This window comes from Theropithecus gelada, chromosome 3 (assembly GCF_003255815.1).
Source record: "Theropithecus gelada isolate Dixy chromosome 3, Tgel_1.0, whole genome shotgun sequence".
Classification (NCBI taxonomy): Eukaryota; Metazoa; Chordata; class Mammalia; order Primates; family Cercopithecidae; genus Theropithecus; species Theropithecus gelada.
In genome coordinates this window covers 10,400,590-10,424,727 of record NC_037670.1, presented here as the reverse complement: position 1 = coordinate 10,424,727, position 24,138 = coordinate 10,400,590, and the positions used below count along the sequence as shown (strand labels likewise).

The 24,138-nt window shown below is 55.6% G+C and overlaps 1 protein-coding gene across 1 annotated transcript in view; it reads right to left on the bottom strand.

Annotated features, from left to right (window-relative positions):
- Positions 1-313: 313 nt before the first annotated feature.
- The window catches only part of SRRM3 (serine/arginine repetitive matrix 3), an 81,141-nt gene continuing 57,316 nt past the window's right edge, over positions 314-24,138 (bottom strand). The window contains exons 4-16 of the mRNA XM_025379349.1: positions 23,603-23,731; positions 23,440-23,520; positions 22,725-22,754; positions 22,221-22,283; positions 22,055-22,090; positions 18,831-18,881; positions 18,173-18,277; positions 17,049-17,226; positions 2,327-2,691; positions 1,227-1,451; positions 999-1,136; positions 473-577; positions 314-353 (exon numbers count right to left, since the gene is read on the bottom strand). Of these exons, the coding sequence (XP_025235134.1) occupies positions 314-353; positions 473-577; positions 999-1,136; positions 1,227-1,451; positions 2,327-2,691; positions 17,049-17,226; positions 18,173-18,277; positions 18,831-18,881; positions 22,055-22,090; positions 22,221-22,283; positions 22,725-22,754; positions 23,440-23,520; positions 23,603-23,731 (1,546 nt within the window). The remainder of the gene's footprint in view (positions 354-472; positions 578-998; positions 1,137-1,226; positions 1,452-2,326; positions 2,692-17,048; positions 17,227-18,172; positions 18,278-18,830; positions 18,882-22,054; positions 22,091-22,220; positions 22,284-22,724; positions 22,755-23,439; positions 23,521-23,602; positions 23,732-24,138) is intronic.

Genomic DNA, 24,138 nt, shown 5'->3' with positions numbered 1-24,138 from the left:
CCCCCCCGCGCTTCTTGGTTACCTGGATCACCAAGGATTAGGAGGGACTAGTTGGAGAATCATACCCTGTTAGAACTGAAAGGTTGCTCATGAAACCCTGGTTATTGTACAGGTGACAACTGAGGCCTAGAGAGGCACACCGATCTGCCAAGGCTGCCCAGCAAGGCAGTGTTGGGCTCAGAACTTTTTGCTTGTGTTCCCCCCACTCCCCGCCAGTGTAATCTAGGGCTTCAGGGTGATTTCCACAAAGGCAATCCATAATGTCACCCGGAGACCCAGGCCCAGACACTTCCAGTCCTAGCAGAGAAACTGATCATGGCTTCACCAGCCACGCCCTGGGCACAGCCCCACAGCTGTGTAGGGCAAAGGAGTGTGGCTGGCTCCTCTGACAGCTGCCCCAGAGACCAGACTGCTGTGCCCCCTCCTCCAAATCCCCCAGGTTAGTGAGAAAGAGAGAGGCAGACAGACGGACAGCTGACCAGGGCCAGACCAGCTCACTTGGGTATCTCCCAGGCAGCCTGTGCAGAGGGGTCCGCCTGGCCCCCAGGCTGACCACAGGCCACTCAGCAGGCTGGACCTTGAGATGAAGGAGAAAAGGAGACATCATTGTCCGGAGACGGATGTAGGGAGGGCAGGAGGGGCTCCGGAGGGATGGAGGGACTCTTGCAGAGCTAAATTCCATGCCGGCTGCTGCTCACCCAGACGGAAGTACAGAGCTCCCTCCCCTTCATGGGCCCTCAGGCCCCCACCGGGACCCTTCCCTCTGAGGCCTCCTGCACCTGTCTCTCTGATCGCCCCGAGCACCTCCAGTTCTAGCCCCCTCCTTCCCTGGCCCCCTACCCTGGCAGAACCCACTCATTGTCCTTTAGCCCCTTCACCCCCCTCCCTGTGCCAGGTTCAGTGGATCCTCGGAGAAGGTCCCCGGGCCGAGGTCTCTGTCCCTGATCGGGGTCAGCGGCCCCAGCCCTGAGTCCCCGGTCCCCCAAGACCCTCCATACCTGGTGATGCGCCGCGGCTCCATGAAGCTCGGCGAGTCCCGGCGCCGCTTGCGGATGGGCGAGTAGCTGCGGGAGCGGCGCCGGGCGCGGGCGGCCTCGGCCTCGGAGTGCCTTGCGCGGCCCTCGCCGTCCTTGTCCCTGCGGGGCCGGCCCGAGGTAAATGAGCGACGCGACCCGGCCGCTCCACCCCGCCGCCGCCCCGTCGGCCCTGTCCGGGCGGACACTCACCGGCTGAGGGGCTTCTTGGGCGAGGGCGAGCGGCTGGGGCTGCGGGGCCGCTTCTCCGCGGAGCGCGAGCGCGATTTGGAGGGCGAACGGCTGGAGCTCCAGGAGCGGGGGTGCGGGCCGGGGCTGCGCGAAGAGCTCTTCCCTTCCGGGCCGCCGCGCCGGCCGTGCGCGCCCGGGGACGGAGAGGTGCTGACGGGCCGCGCGCGCGGGGGCCGCTCCTTGGCCCTGGAGGAGGAAGACGGCGCAGGACAGGGTTCAGCGACCCGGGAAGGAGGCTGGGGGCGGGGAGGGTTCCCTGGGGCGGGGAGGGTTCCCTGGGGCGGGGCTTAGGCAGAGGGGCGGGGTCCGTGTAGTTTGTGTTCAGTTTGTGCGGAGTGCGCAGTGAACGCGGAGCCTAGTGAGGGGCAGGGTTCAGTTCAGGGAGAGCCCCGTGAGGGGGGCGTGTTAGGGGAGATCAGTAGAGGAAACTGGTCTGCGGGATGGTGGGGAGAGTGATCAGTAAACGGGAAGCCTCATGGGAGGAGAGGGGGTTCCCGAGAGCAGTGATCAGTAAGGGGAGAGGGATCTGCTGTGGGGAAGGGGTCAGGATAACCGGGGGTAGCTCAAGGTGGGGGGAGGGAGCTCCATGGAGGCTTGACATCAGTGGAGGGGGACTGGGATCAGTGTGGGGAGGGAAACTCCCTGGAGTTTGGAGGTCAGTGGAGGGGGTGTAACTCCCTAGGGAGAGTTGGGGTTCCCCCTGTGAGAGGGGAGTTGGGATCAGTGTGGCGAGGAAATCCATGGGAGGATCCATGGGGTCCATAGGGATTTGGGGTCCATGGAGAGGGAGGGGAGCTCCGTGGGGGTTTGGGATCCGTGGGGGGTTGGGATCTGTGGGGCGTAGATCACTGGGGAGGGTGGGATCCGTGGGGGGTAGCTCATGGGGGGATGGAATCCGTGGGGGTAGCTCCGTGGGGGGCGTTGGGATCCGTGGCGGGGGTTGGGATCCGTGGTGGGTAGCTCAGTGCGGGGAGGGATCCTGTGGGCGGGTATCCGCTAGTGGAGGGGAGCCCTGTGCGGGATGGGGGCGGGAATCCGGCTCGGGGTCCGAGCACGCTCACCGTTTCCCGTGTCCGCCGTGGCCTCGCTCGGAGCCGGGCTCCGGCCCGGGGCCGGGGGCGCCGCCGCCGCTGCCGGAGTCGCTGCTGGAGTGGGCCCTGCTGAGCGAGTGCGACGAGCCCCGAGGGGGCGCAGGCCGGGCGCGCCGGCGACCCCTGCGGCGGGGCGCGGACGCCGAGGACCGCGAGCGCCGCCGCCTCCGCCTCCGCCGCCGCCGCCGCCTGCCCGCCCCGCCCGCCGCGCGGCCTCCGCGACCTTGGGACGACGGCGCCGAGCGCGGGCTCGGGCTCTCCTTCCCCCGCGCGGGCGGCGTGGGTGCGGCGGCCGCCGCCTTGTCACGGGCCCTGGGCGAGGGCGAGTTGGGCTTCTGACGGGGAGAGAGGCAGAGAGGGCACGGAGGGGGGAGAGGGAGACGAGAGAGACAGACAGAGAGAGAGGAGAGAGAAGACAGAGACAGGAGAGAGAGGGAGAGAGAGAGAGGAGAGAGAGAGAGAGAGATAGACAGACGAGACAGAGAGAAAGGAAAGAGGAGGGAGAGACAGAGAAAGAGAGGAGAGAAAGAGATAGACAGAGAGCGAGAGACAGAGAGAGAAAGAGACGGAGAGAGAGAATGGAGAGAGACAAGAGACAGGGAGAGAGAGAGAGACAGGAGAGAGGGAGAGAGAGAGAAGAAAGAAAGAAAGAGAGAGGGAAGAGGCAGAGAAGAGAAAGAGGAAGAGAGAAAAAGCGGGAGAGAGAGAAGTGAGAGGGACAGAGATGAGAGAGGGCGAAAGAGCGAGGGAGATGAGAGCGAGAGGAGAGAGCGAGACAGGAGAGAGAAAGGAGAAGGAAAAAAGGGGGGAAGAGAGAAGGGGACAGAGACAGTGAGAAGAAGAGACAGAGGAGAGACGGGGCGGGGGGGGGGGGGGGAAGGAGAGAGAGAGAGAGAGCGCGCGAGAACGAGAGAGCGAAAAGAGAGAAGGATGGAAGCCAGGGAGAAACAGAAAAAATCCAGACAGGCAGGGGACAAGAGTGGAGGCAGAGAGAGGACAGAGCAAGAGGAGCGAGAGGTTGGGGTGAGAGAGCGGGCGGGTAGGGTGGGGGGAGAGAAGGAGAGAGGGCTTTCACCGGGCCCGGGCCGGGGGCTGCCAGTCCCGGAGCATCGCACACACGGTTCCCCGCGCCTGCCCTGCCTCTGCCTCTCCTGGGTGTCCACCTTCTGGCCTCAACAGTGCAGCTCATGCAGGGTTCTTGGCATGCAAAACACAAGAGGGACGGAGCGGTGGGGGGCGGGGGCCAAAGGGGGAGGGTCTCCAGGACAGGCGTCGGGGCTGGCATTGCCCCCCGATGGGACGGACGATTCCCGGCAGAGAGAAGAGAGAGCGGCACCGGGAGCGGGGCCAGGGCCAGCCCACCAGGCCGGGCCCCCAGCGCTTGGGGGTGGGCGAGGGGATGGAGGGGGGGCGTCACACGGCACACAGATGGGGGAGGGGGCGAGGGGGACAACTGAACTCAAAACTGAACCGAAGAAAGGAAGGAAAAACAGAAATAAAAAAACAAAATCCACAAATGTCATTAGATACCAAAAATCAAAAACAATATCTGATCCTGGGGAACCTGACATTTTTCTGTTAATATTTTTTTTTTGTTTTCCGGCCCTGCAGAGAGCTTTGGAGCTGTCAGTAGCACCCGACTGTCTTTCTGTTTCTCTCTTTTCTTTTTCTTTTTCTTTCTTTTTTTTTTTTTAAGTTCTGATTTTTAAGTCCCTCTTGGTTAACGTCCACTTACCAATAAAGTGGCACTTCCTCCTTTAGTAGGTAAGGTGTGTAAGAGAAGGGAAAAGTGTGGTAGTATAAGTTCATCATTAGATTCACAAAAATGCAAGAGAGAGATAGAGAGAGAGAGAGAAACGCAACCACCCCATTCTAGGCCTGAGAGGAGGCCACGCCACCTCTGGAGGAAGGGCTGGCAGCGCCCGGCTCCTGAGTGGGCACCTCTTAGGTGACCGCTGGATAGAGATGGCAAATGTTTTTCCAAAAGTGGAGTTAGGACACAAGGATTGGAACACAGAAAACCAGGAAGGTCACCTGGCACCATCAAAAGGGCCCTGGCTGGGATTCAGGAGTCTGACAGCCTGCCTCTATCTCACCGAACGACCCTGGCCACGTCACTTCCCCAGTCTGGGCCTCAGTTTCCCCATCCACAAAATGAGAGGGTTGGCTTTTGCTTCCTGATGTCCCTTCCAGGGCAAAGATTCCAGGATTCTCTGCATGCCCCCTGCCCATCCTTCCCGTCTCCCTCCCTACACACAGCTGATCCCCCCTCCTGTCCTTGGCCCTCCATCTAGTAACAATTGACTGTCCTTGTCTGTTTATAGGTCTGCTCCTCCCTGAAAATCCTCCGATCACCACTCCCAACTTGACTTTGAGCACTTCCAGGGCAGATGTAGTATCTGATTCACCTCTGTACCTCACTTTTTATCACAGAACTTGGCACCTAGTAAAACCTTGATTCTGTTTGCTAAGGAAGGAAGAATCCTAGAAGCCAGGTGGTGCCTGGACCAAGCTCTTTTGGCAGGCTGTTTCTTTTTTCTTTTTGAGAAGGCGTCTCACTGTCTCTCAGACTGGAGTGCACTAGCGTGATCTTGGCTCATTGCAACCTCTGCCTTCCGGGTTCAAGCAATTCTCCTTCCTCAGCCTCCCAAGTAGCTGGAACTACAGGTGTCTGTCACCACGTCTGGCTAATTTTTGTATTTTTAGTAGAGATGGGGTTTCACCGTGTTGGCCAGGCTGGTCTCAAACTCCTGACCTCAAGTGATACTCCCTCCGGCCTCAGCCTCCCAAAGTGTTGGGATTATAGACGTGAGCCACTGAGCCCAGCCATTGGCAGACTGTTTGGATGAGAAGACAAAAGCTGCTGCCACCTCTTAGGGCACCTTGCTGCCAGGGACTAGAAGGAGCATGGTTTCCTTGGCATGACACTGGGTGTTTCCTGCAGAGGGCAAGGTGGTGCCCAGGCCTTTCCCTGCAGGGCTGAAGTTGAGCTGAACATGGAGGTAGAACCAGGAGGTCAACCTCATGGGTGGAAAGGCACAGATGGCTCCTGATTGGTGCCTACAGCAGCCAATGAACACTAGCCATAGCTGCCCAAAGTCAATCAGGCCATGAAGACCTGTCCTGGGAGAGCTTAATGTCTCCATTTGGGGCAGAGGCAGGCATAAGTGGACACAATGGATGTTACCTGGTATTGGGGTGCCCCTTTGAGCACCCCTGACTCTCCTGATCACAAGCTCACCCCTCACCCTAGGCTAGGAGAATTGGAGGCTGAATTGGCTCCTCTTTTTTTTTTTGAGACAGAGTCTCACTCTGTTGCCCAGGCTGGAGTGCAGTGGCATGATCTTGGCTCACTGCAACCTCTGCTTCCCAGGTTCAAGCGATTCTCCTGCTTCAGCCTCCCAAGTAGCTGGGATTACAGGTGCATGCCACCACGCCTGGCTAATTTTTGTATTTTTGGTAGAGACAGGGTTTCACCATGTTGGCCAGGCTGGTGTTGAACCCCTGACCTCAGGTGATCCACCTGCCTCGGCCTTCCAAAGTGCTGGGATTACAGGTGTGAGCCATCGTGCCTGGCCTTGGGTTGACTCCTCTGAGATGGCAGTTCTATTCCCAACAGGAGACCCTCAGTCCCCTGACACATACTCCCGCCACTCCAGAAGGCAGCCAGTGCCCCAGCACTTTCAAGCGCCCCCAGCTCATTCTTTTCCCTCAATAGGAGGCAAATGAGAAAGTTTCTGGGATTGTCATATTTGCCGTTTCTGTCCTATACTCTGGGTCGTCAAAGAGTGCAAAGTGAACACATATGAGGTGGGGGAAGCTTGGGAGCCAATTCACAGTAGCCCACAACTCAAGGTGACACTGGTCTCCTTCTTTAAGAAATCTTTGCTTGCTACTTTGGTTACGGGAGGTAGCGCAGCAGGGCTTAGGAATAAGCCTAGCTGTGAACCCTGACTCCAACTCTGAATTTGGATCTGAGCCAGCTACTTCCTTCCTTTCTTCTCTTTCTTTCTCCTTCCTTCCTTCCTTCTTTCCTTCCTTCCTTCCTTCCTTTTTTCCTTCCTTCCTTCCTTCCTTCCCTCCTTCCTTCCTTCCTTTTTGTTGTCTATTTGTTTGTTTTGAGACAGAGTTTCACTCTGTTGTCCAGGCTGGAGTGCAATGGCGCAGTCTTGGCTCACTATAACCTCCACCTCCCAGGTTCAAGTGATTCTCCTGCCTCAGCCTCCTGAGTAACTGAGGGATTACAGGCGTGAGCCACCACGTCAGGCTAATTTTTTTGTATTTTCAGTAGAGATGGGGTTTCACCGTGTTGGCCAGGCTGGTCTTGAATTCCTGGCCTCAAGCGATCCACCTGCCTCGGCCTCCTAAAGTGCTGGAATTACAGGCGTAAGCCACCACGCCTGGCCTGAGCCAGCTGCTTCTGACTCAAAGAAAGGAGCTAACAGTAGGCGAGGAAGACCACGGGCCATGATGGGTCCTTCCCACAGATGCTGCAGAGCCCTCCTGACTTCCCACCACCTTATGCTGAGAGTGGGGTGGGAGTGTTAGGAGCCAAAAGGGTTTAGGTTGGGTGGCTGTTCACCCCCATCATGGTCCTGTCCCCTACCATGAAGGTCCAAGCCCCCAGGTCCAATCCCCTGTGCTGATCCGGATACTTCCTGCCTGCTATTTTTGAAGACCAAGTTCTTCCCTACTTCCTTCTCATCTCCTCCAAGTCACGGGCCTGCCATGGCCCAAGATGATAGTCATTGGAAAAGTGGAACATCCTGAAATTGGCCTTGGTAAGAGTTTGCTGTGAGACCTTAAGGGGGTCACCAGACTGTGGGGAGCCTCAGTTTCCCCATTGGTAAAATGGGGATAAGCGGAGTCTTTGCTGGGTCAGCCTATATTGGGATTGGGAGACTCTTTTCAGAGCACAAGCAACTCATGGTCTCTTCACTGGGTCAGAGCAGTGCAGGAAGGACTGGGGGATCCTATGGGGTGTCCACCAAGTACCAAGATAGCAGAGGATGGGAGGAAGGCACCTCTCATGTCCTCCTCCACCCATCCCTCTGGAAGTCTTCAGGAAGGGGTCACCATGCACCTGCCAGAGTCTGAGCCTCGTCCTCAGCTTGGCTGGGTCTCATTCTTCCTGGGAATTGAGGAAGATCTAAGGCCAAGCGCTATGGGATTTCATAGGATGCTCAGAGACCTCCAAACCTCCCTTCCAGGAAGCTGCTCTTTGTGCCTTGGTGCCTCTTGCAGGGATCTCCTCTCCCCACCTCCCACCCACAGCCTGGCTAATGCCTATTGGCATCCCTACCCTCAGCTCCAGGGTGCCTTCTCCAGGCTGCATCACATCCGCTTCTCTATGATCCCATAGAACCTGGTTCCTTCCTTCCCATAGGGACTCTGCCAGGCTGTGCTAGCCAGGGGGCTGCTGTGGTGAGAAGGAGCTTCCCACTCACATTTCAGCTTTTTCCCTCCATCACACTCAGTGTTCTTCATCTGTCCTCCATCCTGGGAGGCCCAGGTCGGCCTGCCTCTCTCCTGGCACGGACATCCAAATGGGGCCTGGCACAGAGGAGGTGCTGGGCACATGTCTGCTTAGTGTGTGTGGGAATGAATGAATGAATGAGTGAGTGAGTGAATGAGGGATCTCGCCTGCCTCTGAGCTGTGTTCCCAGGAGCCCCTCCTCTCCTTTTTACTACTTGCTAGCTGACATGTTTTCTTTTGTTTGTGTTGTATATATATACACACACACACACACACACACACATATATATATATATATATATATAAAATTGTTTGTTTGTTTGTTTTTTGAGATGGGGGCTGGCTCTGCTGCCCAGACTGGAGTGCAATGGTGCAATCACAGCTCACTGTAGCCTCCAACTCCTGAGCTCAAGTGATCCCCCCACCTCAGTCTCCTCAGTAGCTGGGTCTACGGGTACACACCACCATGCCTGGCTATTTATTTTATTTTATTTTTAGTAGAGATGGGGTCTTGCTCTGTTGCTCAGGCTGGTCTCAAACTCCTAGCCTCAAGTGATCCTTCCACCTCGGCCTCCTAAAGCATTGGGATTACAGGCATGAGCCACTGCTCCCAACCTTTGGGTAAGAAATTTCTGAGGGTCAAGTGGAAAAGATGATGGAAGGGAGTAGTAAGGGGGCAGTGTGTTCACCTGGTCCTGGTACTCTGAAGGACAAGAACAGGTAAACACCTGAGATGCTTTACTCTTGCTTCCTTTGAGGACTTAGACGACCACCCACCTCTAACTCAGCGTTTGAGATCCCAGCTTGTGGGTCCCTGGTCATAACAGAAACTCCTCAAGGAGGGACCCTCCCCTTCCTCATCGGGCTTCAACAGAGTTTCTCCTGTCAGATCAGCAGCACTTTCCTTCTTTTCTTTCTTTTTTTTTTTTTTTGAGGGAGCAGGGACTGAGTCTCGCTCTGTTGGCCAGGCTGGAGTGCAGTGGTGCAATCATGGTTCACTGCAGCCTCAAACTCCTGGGCTCAAGCAATCCCCCTGCCTTAGCCTCCTGAGTAGCTGAGACTACAAGTGGTATAACCTCACCTAGCTTGCCCTTTCTCCCTTTTTAAAGAGTCACTTGTTGGCCAGGCACAGTGGCTCACGCCTGTAATCCCAGCACTTTGGGAGGCTGAGGTGGGCAGATCACGAGGCCAGGAGATCGAAACCATCCTGGCTAACACGGTGAAACCCTATCTCTACTAAAAATACAAAAAATTAGCCAGGTGTGTTGGCGAGCGCCTGTAGTCCCAGCTACTCGGGAGGCTGAGGCAGGAGAATGGCGTGAACCCAGGAGGCGGAGCTTGCAGTGAGCCAAGATCGTACCACTGCACTCCAGCCTGGGCGACAAAGTGAGACTCTGTCTCACAATAAAAAAATAAATTAATTGATTAAAAAAATAAAGAGCCACTTGCTGTCTCCCCTCCTGGCACCACCCAGTGTTGAGAAGGATGTTCTGAGTGGGTGAACTCCCTGACACCTGCCCCCGGGATAAACATGGGGTGGGGTAGGGACGAGTGGCTGGGCCTTCTCTTTTCAAAGCTGAAGATGGAAGCCGTGGAGGCCTCATAATGGTTGGAATGCTGAATGCCCTTTTTTTTTTTGAGACGGAGTCTCATTTTGTCACCCAGGCTGGAGTGCAGAGGCACGATCTAGGCTCACTGCAGCCTCCGCCTTCCAGGTTCAAGCGATTCTCCTGCCTCAGCCTCCCAAGTAGCTGGGATTACAGGCGTGCACTGTAAAATGCACAGCTAATTTTTGTATTTTTAGTAGAGACGGGGTTTTGCCATGTTGGCCAGGCTGATCTCGAACTCCAGACCGCAAGTGATCCGCCCACCTCGGCCTCCCAAAGTGCTGGGATTACAGGCGTGAGTCACCGCACCTGGCCAGAATGCCACATTTCTCTAGCTGCTCCCAGGTGGGAAAGGAAACAGTTTAATAGGCAGGGGTGCAGAGGTGGGGTCCCCTAGGGTCCACCTCCAACTCTAGTACCCTCAGTGTGGGTGGATGAGCCCTGGGCTGAGAGTCACAAGTCCCAGGACCTAGTCCTGGTTCTGCTGCAGCATCCTCTGGGCCCCTAGCCCCTGCTGATTGTTCCTTTGGGATCCTTCTGCTCTGAGGGTCCACATTAAGCTGTTCAAATTCAGAAGATGGAAGGATGCTGAGGGTGGAAGGAGCCCTGTCTGGGTTGGATCATGGACCAGGCAGCAGGCAGGTAAATTACCTGTAAATTACCTCACAGAGACTTTGCTAAGTAGGCCTTCTAGGTTTCAAACCTGCTCCTGGCCAGCTCACTGCCCTGCCCACTGCCACCCCAAATGAATCTACTATCGCACCCAATAGATGGAAGCTGGAGGCTCAGTCCTGGTGCCCGTTTCTCCTCCAGAGCCCTGCAGCTCCCACCCCAAGGCTCCATCCTGCAGCCAGGGAAGGATTCGAGGAAGCGCAGAGTTCCCTTTGGCTCAGTAGGCCCCCGAGGATGGGATGGGGCTTTTCCCTTGTGCCTGACCTTGGCCAGAACTTCCTCCAGGATCTGGAGGCCAAGAGGCCCCACAATGGCTCCTCTGCCCCTGCCTATTGCCCGAAAGGGCCCTGAAGGCCAGCGGGGTGACCGAAGTCCCAGGGGCTGGCAGGGATGAAGGGTGAGGAGGGGCTTCGCAGCTATCCAGACAACAGAAATCAAATTGGCTTCACTGCAGCATACAGTTCAGGAAAGAAACACAAACTTGGAATGCTAAACCACACAGAAATGCATTCGGACAACAGAATGAGAAAGAAGGCGTGAAGGAGGATTTAGGGGTGGAAGTCAGGGATGGAGAGGAAGAAGGAGGGAACAGGGAAGCTGGAGAAGGGGGGGAGATGGGCTAGAAAAGTTGGTCAGGGAAAGTCAAGAAAACCAAACGACAAACCAGGAAACATAGCTTTGTAGCTCATTTGAAGAAAGTGCAAGTTACAAATGAGTAGTCACTAAAATAAAGAAAGAAAAGGGAGGAAGATGAAACCAACCAGGGCAAGATCGAGAGAAAGAGAGAGAAAGAAAACCACATTCAAACCAAGCAAAGTGGCGGGGCTTATCTGGAGATGGGAGCGAGAGCGCACAGCGGAGCTGGGATACCTACCTTCTCAGTGGTCAGGGACAGGAATGCAATAATAAAAAAGAAAAGAAGGTCTCCGCATTGGGAATGCAGAATTGGGGAAAGACAGTGACCCTAAACTGTGCTCCCCCTCTGAGCCAGTAGATGGGTGGCCAATGTGGCTTTTGTCTCATCCCAGGGATGGGAGGGGGCTCTTGCCCGGCCATTTCTGTTTGCTTTTTTTTTTTCCTCCGTTTTAAACAATGGGTTCCACTAGCCAAGCTTTCTTTACTGTTCAAACAACAGAAAACCTCCACAGAGCATGCAGGAAGCAGCTGATGGAAGAGAACCACAGGGTGGGCTACAGAGGGTCTGGCAGCATGGGAGAGAGGCCCATGCCGGGGGAGAGAGATGGAGAGGAAGAGAGAAAGGGACAGGAGGCAGACAGACAGAGAGACAGACAGAAGAACAGACAAAATCAGACAGAGATAGAAATGGGAAGAGAGGGAGAAAGAGAAACAGAAAGACAGAGACAATGACAGAAGCAAACAAACAGAGAGGCAGGAAGAGAGAAAGGTGCCCCCAGACAGAAAGAGGAGACAAGCGCTGTTTAAACAAGGCCAATCGGAGTGGACAGATGGGTGAAGGGAAAATGTGCATTTAAAAGGGAAGGCAACCGCAGAGCCGATCTGGAGGAGTGATCCTGCCTCTGGTCAATCCCACTCCTTTCCCTCTGGCTTCGGCATCATTTTAGCAAAATTCATCCCTTTTGCCTTTTTCTGTTCCTGGATAAGGCAGGTCAGTGGGTGCCTTGGTACCTTTTCTTGGGGGTCACCCGAGGCTGGCCATTACTTGATAAAATTTGGACCAGAGAGAGAAGCCAGAGAGAGCCTGGAGGCCATGATCCTGAGCCTTCTCTGCCACCCTCAGCTAAGGGTGTTACCTTCCAGGCAGCCCCTGACACTGTGGGGTTTTTTTTGTTTTTGGGGTTTTTTTGTTTGTTTGTTTGTTTGTTTTTGAGATGGAGTCTCGCTCTGTCACCCAGGCTGGAGTGCAGTGGTGTGATCTCAGCTCACTGCAACCTCCACCTCCTGGGTTCAAGTGATTCTCCTGCCTCAGCTTCCTGAGTCGCTGGGACTACAGGCAGGATGATAGCTCACCGTAGCCTCCAACTGCTGGGCTGAAGTGATCCTCCCACCTCAGCCTTCCAAGTAGCTGGGATTATAGGCATGCACCATCACACCTGGCTAATTTAAAAAAAAATTGTTTTTTTTGTAGAGATGGGAGTTTTGCTATGTTGCCCAGGCTGATCTCAAACTCCTGGTCTCAAGCGATCTTCCTCCCTCGCCCTTCCAAAGTACTGGGATTACCGGCATGAGTCGCTGTGCCTGCCCCATCCCCTGAAACTTCTAATGCTAGAGACTTCTAAGGTGAGCAAGTAGTCCCTGGGACAGGAATGCAATAATAAAAAGAAAAGGTGGCAAAGTCTGTCTACTCTTTCTGGGCCTTGGGAGGGTGAGCCTAGCACCAGGCTGTGCTGGTGGGGGCTGGAGGGAGGCCAGTGAAGGTACCAGGTAAGACTGGACAGAAGGGCTTGTCCCAGGAGGTCTCCTGATCCATTTCTTCCTCTTCCATCCTACATTGTGTGACCTTGAGTGACTCTCTTCCCTCTCTGTGCCTTGATATTTATTTTCCCACATGTATGAATTGTGAGGGTTTAGGGTTCCCTGAGTCACTGAAGCAACAGTCATATAGAGTGAGTTTCTGTAATGTGGCGGCCACCTGCACCCGGGTCGCTCAGTGTGGGCAGACCTCAGTCTAGGGACATGAGAGAGCAGGAAGTTGATTTCTGGAGGGGTCTGATGGGGGAAAACAGGAGCTGAGACAACCAGCATCCACCTCCCAAATCCTCCTTCTGCTCAGGGCTCCCGGACTGTGCTTCCCATTTTCCACCCTCTCCACAGCGTGGCTGGAGTCTAGAGGTCAGAGGGCTGCAGTCTATTTTTTTGTTTTTTGTTTTTGTTTTGAGACAGAGTCTTGCTCTGTTGCCCAAGCTGGAGTGCAGTGGCACAATCATGGCTCACTGCAGCCTCAAACTCCTGGGCTCAGGCAATCCTCCTGTCTCAGCCTCCTGAGTAGCTGGGATTACAGGTGTATTCCACCATTCCCAGCTTTCTTTCTTTTTTTTGTTTTTTTTTTAATTTTTGTAGCAACAGGGTCTTGCAATGTTGCCCAGGCTGGAGTGCAGTGGTGCTATCATGGCTTACTGAAGCCTTGGACTCCTGAGCTCAAGTGATTCTCCTACCTCATCTCCCTCAGTAGCTGAGACTACAGGCACATGCCACCATGCCTGGCTCATTAAAACAAAAAAATTTTTTTTTTCTCGTAGAGATAGAGTCTTGTTCTGCTGACCAGGCTAGTCTGGAACTCCAGGCCTCAAGTCATCCTCTTGCCTCAGCATCCCAAAGTGCTGGGATTACAGGTATAAGCCACCGCACCCTGCTTGGGGTCTACTTTTGGATCTACCTCTAAATAGCTGTGTGACCTTGAACCAGTCACTTGACCTCTCGGAGCTGCAGTTTCTCCTGTAAGCAGCAGAACCCAGAAATTCCTGTGGGGTTCAACCATCACCTGGGAGTGACCACATCACTGGCCTCAGTCTCAAGACCAAGATGGATTTTTTTTTTCCGAGATGGAGTCTCACTCTGTCACCTAGGCTGGAGTGCAGTGGCATGATCTCCGCTCACTGCAACCTCTGCCTCCCAGGTTCAAGTGATTCTCCTGCCTCAGCCTCCCAAGTAGCTGAGATTACAGGCACACACCACCATGCCTGGCTAATTTTTTTGTATTTTTAGTAGAGACGGGGTTTTGCCATGTTGGCCAGGCTGGTCTCGAACTCCTGACCTCAGGTGATCCGCCCGCCTCAGCCTCCCAAAGTGCTGGGATTACAGGTGTGAGCCACCATGGCAGGCCGAATTTTTGTATTTTTAGTAGAGCTGGGTTTTCACCATGTTGGTGAGGCTGGTCTTGAGCTCCTGACCTCAGGTGATCTGCCTCCCCTCGGCCTCCCAAAGTGCTGGGATTACAGGTGTGAGCCACCATACCCAGCCCAAGATGGAATTTCTCTCTTGCCTGGAGTGTCTCAGCTAAACTCTGCCAGGTGCCTTCACACCTCTCCCTCCTCCACAGTTACCTAAGGATCTGAGTCTGAAGTCTGACACTGATGGTCCTGAACAACCTGTCCTGCTCCCTGTCCCCCGTGTCCAGCCCATTACACTAAACTGAACCAAGGAGTAGCAGCAAGCTCCAAGAAGCTCCCTGGGCAACCCAGGACAAGTCTCTTTCCCTCCCTGGGTCTCCCAGCTTCTCTCCAGCTTCCTGGGGAATGCAGCAGCACAGGCTGCACCACTGTAGTTAATTTAAAATCTGCAGCAGCTCCAGCCTGTGCCTGGAGTTGAAAGGAGGATTTGCTGCCACTGCTGACTTGGCAGGAGCTGTTGGTGTGGGCGTGATTTTTTTTTTTTTTTTTTAGAGTTATCTTCCCTTTTAAATTCAGATTACAAAGGAAAAAAAAGTATATAGAGATGTGTATATGATTAATGTTCACTTAAAATTCAAAAGCCATCTCTGCATTAAGAGGAAAGGTTCCCACAGTAACACACACAAAAAGAAAATTCTAGAACATAGAAGATAGGAAAAAAAAAAAACCAAAAAGAAAGTTTTGATTTTCTGTACATAAAAAAAAAAAAAAAAAAAAAAAAGGAAAAGGGAATACAAACAAAAACAAAACAACAGAAAAAGTTACATAAACTTGCCCACCCTCTTCCCTCACCAGCTAAACAAGAAATGGAATCACAGTATTACCACGTTTCAAATGGGAGGCTAAAAAACAAACAAAAACATAGACGGGGTTAAAAAATGTTGAGCTTTCCTTTTTTTCCGTTTGTTTCTCTCTCTCTTTTTTTTTTTTTTTTTTTTTTTTGTTTTTTTTTTTTTTTTTTAAAGTATCGTCCAAGAATACCACCCCCAGTATTTTTTCCCAAAGACAGTTTCGTTCATGGTAAAGTCTGGGACCCCTCTCCCATCCCCCATCTCACTTTTCTGCATATGAGCGAGAACTAGCCTCATTTGACTCCTCAGAGGTCTTTTTTAGGCAAAGAGGCAGGGATCTGAATGCAGGTTTGAGACCCAGGATGCTCTGAAGTCCCAGATCTCCCAGGACCCCAAGGGTGAGGGACAGGATTTGGGGACCATGCTTGGTGAAAGGAGTCACAAAATGCCGTCTCCAAGAAAACTCCCAGGGCTGTGCCGAACTAGAGTCCGATGCTGGGAAGGAGACAAGATGTGGGTGCTTCAGAGGCTCCCGCCCCGAGGCTGGTGGCTGGGTCCCCTTCCCCAACTGCCCTATCCCGGGGAGTCTGCCTAGTGGCTGTGGCTATTTTGTCTGCATTGGGGAGGGGGTGGAGGTGGGATCATTGCTCAGGACTCCAGGGCTGGAGAGAGGACCAGAAGTACGAAGGAACCCACTTTCAGCCCTGACTTGAGAGAACCTGCCTCTCTGTGTCTCTCGGGAGGCCCCAGGAGGGGGGATGAGAAGCTAGCAAGAAGGTGTTTGGGGTCCTGTGCTCTTGGGACTCCATGCCCACAGGGGTGGGGGATGGTAGGTGTCTCTCTTGTGGGTTTGTTAATCCTCTCCAGCCTCTGCCATGCTACCCTCAGCTACCTTTGCCTGCCCTCAACCCCCTCCCAAGACAGATCAGGGGACATCAGTGTCATCCTCCCTGGGTGGCCCAACCAAAATCCCCTGGAGCCTAGGAGCCTGGTGCCTGGTCAAGGTGGGACAGTCTAGAGACAGGTAAATGTCCTTCAATAAAACTTAACCTTGAGACCAAGAGCCTTCAGTCAGCTGCCCTTGACTTTCCTCTCTGAGGCCGTGGGAGTAAAGGGTGTTTGAGAAAAGAAAGGGAGTGAAAGGAAACAGCCAAAAATCAAAATGAAACTGACCAACACGTACATGTTTGCTGCGGAGACCTGAGGTCTGGGGAGGGGCAGCTCTCCCACTCCCAGCTGAGGCTTTGGGGTTGGGTGGGGGGCAGTCTGCCGGTCTGGGAAGGAACCTGCAGGCCTCCCCACCCCAAGCCACACCCCCGCCCACCCTAGTGCCCCTGCCAGCACTGCAGCCCCCTCTCTCTGAGGGGTCTCAATCGTGTACTCTATAATCAACAGACCAGAAGGGGATGTGGACCTTCCCTGGGGTCTGGGAGAAGCCCCCACCCAGGCCCAGCCCATCCACCTGGGGACAGACTGAGACGTCTCTCTCCTCTGCCAGTTCCCCCATTGCACCTGCCTGTAGGTCTTCGGACATCTGTGCCCCTCTTGGAGGAAGGGTGGGGACAGTTTTGGGGGGGTGGTGTTGGTGTGGGGTCTCTGAGGTACCCTGGCAGGTGCCTCAGGAGGGTGGCCGTGGGAAGAGGAGCCGGCAGGTTTGAGACACCTGTCCAAGTGTGGGCGGTGCCTGGAAAAGGGCAGAGTCTCCTGGGAGCAGGGACTTTAGAGGGCAGAGGGACTGAGATGGGGGAGGGGGCGAAGGGAGGGAGGGGCTGGGGAGAAGGTTAAAGGAGGGGTAGGTGGGTGCTCAGAGGTGGGGCCAGGGCTTGGTGGGAAGAGGGAGACTCAGGGCCCAGGGGGTGCCCAGCAGGGGGTCCTGTCTCTCAAATCCTGCTCCTGCCTGGGACTCCTATCAATGTCCATGCCCCTCCCACCCTAATATGCCTAGGGAGGGCACGAGACCCTGATTCCTCCCCAGCCCTGTACCCAACTCAGTGCCCCGTGGTCAACCCCCCTCTGGCCTTTAGTTTGCCAAGCGCAAAGGGTGGCCCAAGACCGCAGACGCCCCTCACCCTGACACTAGGGCCAGGTGGGCGCACCGGCCTAGCACTCCTGGCGGCTCCCGAGCCAGGACGCCCCCAGCGGGGAGCCGAGGAGGGAGGAAGCGGCCGCCCCGCCCCCATGCCACACTTATCGCCCCCTGCCCCTCTGGCGACGCGCCCGACCCCGCACGGCGCAGCCCGCGGCGCGGGAACCCTCCGCAAAGCGAAGTGTACGTACATCGGCCGGGCTGTGCGCCGAGCCGGGGCGGCCCCCGTGCGCTCCGCTCCGCTGCCCGCTGCCGCCGTTCCGCTGGGGCGACCCCCATCCGCTGCCGCCGGACGGGGAAGGCGACCGGCTTCCGCTGGACCGCTGGCTGCCCGTCTTTCGCCCTTCGTCTCGGTGCTTGGGGCTCAGCCTGGGGTTGGACGCCAGGGAGAATGGGGGAGCCGGCGTGGGACACTCGCTTTGCAAGCAGTTGCGCCTCCACTTTCCCCCCTCCCCCGCATTTTTTCCATCTGGGCAAAATGAGCTACCTTTAATGGCCTGATTCCGTGATTCTAAAAGGCCTAGTGTGCTAGGGCGGGAGGGAAGAGGGCAGCTCCCCACCTGCCTTTTCACCATGCTGAGAACCTTTCCACTTAGAGAGGATTTGATCAGGGTGAGCCAGTCAGGCTGTGCCTCGATTTCCAATTCAGGCGGAGGCTTAGGGGCCTTAGGGCAGCTCTTCCTCAAGTTATCACTCCCCTGGCATATTTCTCTTTTTTAAAATTATTATTAGGCTGGGCTTGGTGGCTCACGCCTGTAATCTCAGCACTTTGGGAGGCTGAGGCAGGCAGATCGCTTGAGGTCAGGAATTCGAGACCAGGCTGGCCGAAATGGCGAAACCCCATCTCCACTAAAAATACAAAAATTAGTCAGGCATGGTGGTGCACGCCTGTAATCCCAGCTACTCAGGTGGCTGAGGCTGGAGAATTGCTTGAATCCAGGAGGCGGAGGTTGCAGTGAGCCAAGATTGCACCACTGCTCTCCAGCCTGGGCAACAGAGCAATACTCATATATAAAATACATATATATATATAAATTATATAATATATACAATTATTATTATTACTTTTAATTTAATTCAATATATTGCCCAGGCTGGTCTCGAACTCCTGGCCTCAGGCGATCCTTCTGCCTTGACCTTCCAAAGTGCTGACATTACAGCTGTGAGCCACCACACCTGGCCACCCCTGATAAATTTCTACCCACTGATGAATTGACATTCTGTCCACCAGCCCTGCTCCCCAGCCCTTGGAGGGTGTTTAATCTGCAACCCTTAAACCCCATCAGGAGAAAGCCTCCCAGAGGCCCAGGCCTACCTGCTGGGAGATCTGGAATCACTGTAGTGGGAGGAGAGGGAGGGGCTGTGGGAGCTGCCACTGCTATGGCGATGAGACCTCCGGCCTGGGGACTCTGTGTGAGGCCTGGCGTGGATGAGGGAAATCAGACTGTACCTCACTTCTGCCCCCTATTCCCCCTCACAGCCCCCAAGTTGCCCAACCTCCCACCAGGATCCCAGTGGAACGCTACTGAAAGCCAGTGTTCATCAGTCCCCTAAAGTGTCCTATAAAAGGTACATCAGCAGTGTTCGTGCTGGCCGCAGAACCTATCTGGTCCATATGGGTCATCTGTGAGAATTAGGAAAAGGCCCCCTTTTCTCTAGACAACCTCAGCCTCCCAAGACCCCCCTCAGCCCTCACCAGGTGATCCTGGGACTTGCGGGGTGGGAGGAAGGAGGGTGGAGGAGTCACGAGGACTGGGCTTGGAAGGACCCTGGATTGGAAGGCAGGAAGCCTGGGTTTCGATTCCAGCTCTGACTGAGTGAGAGCCCTTGGCTTTCTCTCTAGATGGTAATTTTTCCATCTGGGCAAAATGAGCTACCTTTAATGGCTGATTCTGTGATTCTAAAAGGCCTAGTTTGCTAGGGCGGGAGGGAGAATGAATAGGGGGGCGCTGGAAAGTAGGGAGGGCGTTTACCTCTTCCTCTCTTTGTTCTTCTCTTTTCTTTTACTCTTGGAGCTTCGAGATCTGCAGAGAGCAGAGATCACAGTGACGGTGTGACCCAGGGAGGGTGTGGCCTTCATGCCCTGGAGCCTGGGTATGCACAGGTGTGGATCTGAGATTTGTTCCACTCTAGGGGCTGAGCCCCCTGGCTGGCGGGGACTTTTCCATACTACTCCCCTGCTTTGTCCCTTTCACTTGGCCAAGGCTCGGTCCTTCCTCCTCCTGGAAGTCCTGGCCCGTGAACACCTCCTCCCTGGGCCACAACTGCTGCCCAGTCTGGGAGGGCCACAGAAATGTGGCTGGCCCCAGATAAAGGGGGGTGCTGTAGCCGGGCGCAGTGGCTCATGCCTGTAATCTCAGCACTTTGGGAGGCTGAGGCCGGTGGATCACTTGTCAGGAGTTCAAGACCAGCCTGACCAACATGGAGAAACCCTGTCTCTACTAAAAGTACAAAATTAGCCAGGTGTGGTGGTGCGTGCCAGCTACCCGGGAGGCTGAGGCAGGAGAATCACTTGAACCTGGGAGACGGAGCCACCAGATCCCTTCAGAGGTTGCAGAGGCCGAGATCGCACCTTTGCACTCCAGCCTGGGCAACAAGAGCAAAACTCCATCTTGGAAAAAAAAAACCAACAAAAAAAAGGCGGGGTTTGCTGTTTGTAGGTGTAGCAGCCTCAAGCCTCAGGTCTGGGCCAGGTAGAGATGGTGATTTGCTCTGGTATTGGACTTGGGACATGCTCAATACTCATTTCCTTGAGTATTGGGATATGGCCTGATAGTCATGCCTCCTGAGCCCCCTTCCTCCGTGTGCTCCTATACTGGCCCAGCCCTAGGCCAGCTCACCAGGGGTTTAGGAAAGAAATGCTTTCCCAAGGGCATGATGTCCCTGCTTTTTTTTTTTTTAGTTTTGAGATGGAGTCCCACTCTGTTGCCCAGGCTGGTGTGCAGTGGCACAATTTCAGCTCACCGCAACCTTCACCTCACAGTTTCAAGCAATTCTCATGCCTCAGCCTCCCAAGTAGCTGGGATTACAGTTGCCTGCCACCATATCTGACTATTTTGTCTTTGTTTGTTTTAGTAGAAACAGGATTTCACCATGTTGGCCAAGCTGGTCTCAAACTCCTGGCCTCAAGTGATCCACTCGCCTCAGCCCTCCAAAGTGCTGGGATGACAGGTGTGAGCCACCGTGCCTCGCCAATCTCCCTGTTTTTGAATGACAGCTCTGGATCCATCTCCAGGGCTGCCCCCTCCCAACTCCCACAGCTTTCCGTCACATCCCATCCAGCCCTCTGGGGCAAGTCCCCCAACCCAGCAACCTCTAACTTTGATGAAAAGCCTGAGAAGCTTCTGGTTAGCCCTCAAAGGTCTCGCCCAGCCCCAGTCCTCAGCCCCATCCTTCCTGGTGCCACCAGATCCCTTCAGTCCTTCTGACCCCAAAACAAAGCCATGCTAAGAACCACAGAAATGTGCTTCCCTAGGAGCAGAGTGAGTGCAGGGCAGGCCCGGAGGCTAAGGATTTGTGTGCTGGAGGCTGCTTTGGGCTTCAGTCTCCCCATTGGAAGCTGGTCTATTCCTAGTTCACTTTTAGGACCTGTCCAGGAAGGATGGGAGCTGGCCACAGGGTGTGTGTAAGCTAATGGTGGCCACTGGGGGGCAGTAGGGACTCACACTGATCCACAGATGTTGGGAGGCCAGGGGAAGATGAAAAATTGGGGACATTGGAGGGGCAGGATTAGGTGTTTATGTAGGCTTCTCCCTACTTGGCAAATTCCCACTGCAAGGAAGGAACTCCGGACTCTGCCCTTCCTCTGGGCTGCTGGGAGGGAGTCTGGCTCTGATGCCACCCCTGGAATGTGACTTTCTTCCTTCCGACCTGACCTCTCCTCTCCTCTCCTCTCCCTTTTCCCTTCCCTTCCCTTTCTTTTCTTTTTTCTTTTCTCTTTTCTCTCTTTTTTTTTTTTTTTTTTTTGAGACAGAGTTTTGCTCTGACCCCCAGACTGGAGTGCAGTGGTGCGATCTCAGCTCCCTGTAATTTCCTCCTCCCGGGTTCAAGCGATTCTCCTACCTCAGCCTCCCAAGTAGCTGGGATTACAGGCGCCCATCACCATGCCTGGATAATTTTTGTATTTTCAGTAGAGACGGACTATGTTGGCCAAGCTGGTCTCAAAGTCCTGACCTCAAATGATCCACCCACCTCGGCCTCCCAAAGTGCCAGAATTACAGGCATGAGCCACGGTGCCCAGCGTTTTTTTTTTTTTTTTTCTGAGACAGAGTCTCACTCTGTCACCCAGGCTGGAGTGCCATGCACTGCACTGCAACCTCTTGGCTCACTGCAACCTCCGCCACCCCGGTTCAAGCGATTGTCGTGCCTCAGCTTCCCGAATAGCTGGGATTACAGGCGCTCGCCACCACACCCAGCTAATTTTTGTATTTTTAGTAGAGACAGGATTTAACCATGTTGACCAGGCTGGTCTCAAACTCCTGGCCTCAAGCTATCCGCTCGCCTCAGCCTCCCAAAGTGCTGGGATTACAGGCGTGAGCCACCGTGCCTGGCTCAGGCTGTTTTCTGCTTTCTCAGCAACCCTCTTCTCCTGCATCACTCTGCCTCTGCCTGGAATCCTGTCTTTCGCTTCCTCTTCCCTCCCCCAGTCCACCCTGAACAAGCCACTGCCCTGCTCAGAGCTCCCCCACGCTAGCCCCCAGCCCTTCTGGGTGGAGGATGCTCCATAACCTGGCAGTCAAACCTGTTGGGAGGCTAGCATCTGTCCCCGAGAAACTCTACCTCTAGCCACAGCTCCCCGACCCTGCCTCCTATCCATGGAGCCTTCCCAGCTCACGATGGAGGTCCTCCTGCCTGGCGAGCTCTTTCCCCGCAAATTCGGGGTCTTGGTGTTTCTGCTTGTCTAACCGGCACCTCCACAGACAGACACACCCCTTGGGCATTGGACCTGCCATGTTGTCTAGAAATTCTTGGGGTCCCCACGTCATGGCTGATGCATGGGTCAGGTGAGGGTTGCAAACAGTTGGTTTTCCTGTTCCTCCTCCACTGCCCAGTCCTCCCAGCCTGGCTCTGGGAAGGAATCCTGGAGCTGAAGGACGGAGCCAGGTGGGACCCTCAAAACTGCCTCCCATCATTGCGTCATTTGGGCTTTGGTCCCTTAAGGGACCACTGACCGTGTCCTCTGCAAAGCACCGCTCACCTGTGCCGTCTCTTCCTCCGGGACCCAGAATCAGACCTGTAGGGCAATAAAGAAGTTCTCTTGAGCCTGCCTGGGGTGGCCCAGGGAGACCTATGAAGGACCACAGCCCTGGCCCTGGGCCCCACGGGAGGAAGAGGAGGCCCCAGGGTGGGGGCAGCAAGGGTACCTGTCTCGGCGATGCTTCTTCACACTCTTCTTCTTCTTTCGGAGGGGTGAGGAGCTCCCACAGCTGTGGACACAGGGAGGTGGGCTCTAGTGAGCTGGGGTGGGGGGTGGGGGGCTGGAAATGGCTGGAGAGGCTTGGGTGCTTGGGACATTGAAACTGGAAAGGGAATTCCAGGCCATGAAGCCCAAGGTCCCTTGTACAGAGTGACCCGAGGCCCCAAGCGTCGCCAAGGTCCCGCAGGGTAGTTGATGGCGCTGCCTATGTTGTCCCCAAGTCACCCTTCCAGCCCACCCCTGGCATTGTAGGCAAAGATAGTTTCAAACCCAGAGGTCAGAGGCTCCAGTGGTGGGACTCATGGCCTCTGTAGGGGCAAAGCTTGCACCCTGGCGGTGTCCATGCAGGCCCTGAGGGTCCAGGCCTCCAGCATCTGGGGAATGGCCTTGGAATCTCTCCCACCCACAGACATCCCCTGCCCTGGGCCCAGCCAGCTGTGTCCCCACTGACCTGCACTCGGACTCCAGTCTCCTCTTTTTGCTGAGGGCAGATGCCAGGAAGAAAGGACAGAGGGATGGATGGGGTTAGTTGGGGTCCCAGACACTTGCCATGGTCTCACACAGGACAGGGGAGGGTGGACAGAGAGATTGGGGGATGGCAGATGAGGCCCCTCCTCCCCAGGACCACTCGCACTGGTGTTGGTGGGCACGGGACCCCTGGGGGAGGGCAGAGGGGGAATGGGAGCAGGTGCTGGTAACATATGGGCCGGGTCAGTGAGTCTGGCTCTGGGAGATTCAGTGAGAGGCAGGTGCTAGAGAAGGGCTCAGTGAGGGGCGGATCCCAGATAAGGGGAGGGGTCGATGAGGGGTGGAGCCTAGTGGGGAGAGGGGCTCGATGAGGGGCGGGTCCTAGAGAAGGCGAGGGGCTCGGTGAGGGGCGGGCCCCAGAGAAGGGGAGGGGCTCCTTGAGGGGCGGGACCTAGGGAAGGGGAGGGGCTCGTTGAGGGGCAGGGCCTAGCGAGGAGAGGAGCTTGAGGCCTGGGATGGGTTCAGTTACCTGGAGGACACTTAGTCGAGGGGCTGCATGGTGAGGGCGAGGGACGGGCTCAGAGAGGGGCGGGGCTCACAAATGCGGCATGGTTGGGGGTCCCCTGTGGGCCAGGGACTGGCACCTGGGGAGAGACCCCACCTCCTCCCTTCCCGCTCCGGCCAGGCGCGGCTCTCACCGGCTTCTCCGGTGGCTGCCTTTCTTTTTCTTCTTTTTCTTGGGAGGGGGCGATGCCGAGCTGCTAGACCAGTGCTTGGTCCTGGGGGAGAAGGGGCGGGGGTGGGGGCGGTGAGGGGGGGCAGCCCCGCGCGCCCCCCACCCCCGCCGCGGCGGCCGCTGACCTGTACCCGCGGTGGCCGCGGTAGCAGGCGGCGGGACAGTCACAGTCCACCGGGCCGTCGTCGTCGTCAAAGGGCGCGTACTCCAGGCCCGGCTCAGCGCCCTCGGTCAGTCGCGGGGTCTCCGCCACACTGCCGGCGACAGGGACGCTCATCACCTGTCTCGGGACGGCTTTTCTCCGCCCCTTTTCCTGGCGCGGGGGGCCTGACTTAGCCCCCAAGTCTGCGGGCTGCTACCCAGCTGGAGGAGGGGCGAGGGGCACCTGCGGCCCCTGCCCTTACAGGGCTAGGCAGAGATTTGGGGAACCCAACGGGGCACATCCCCTACAGGTCCCCGACCTCACGGTACAATCTTTTGCAAAAAAGAAAGAGGATAACCGAGCCCCTTATTTAGCCTGCACCCCTTCGAAGTTCCCACCATCTCAGTAAGCCCCCTCCTCTTTTTTTTTTTTTTTTTTAATTTTGGAGATAGGGTTTTGCTCTGTTGCTCAGGCTGGGTTGCAGTGGTGGGATCATAGCTCACTGCAGCCTTGAACTCC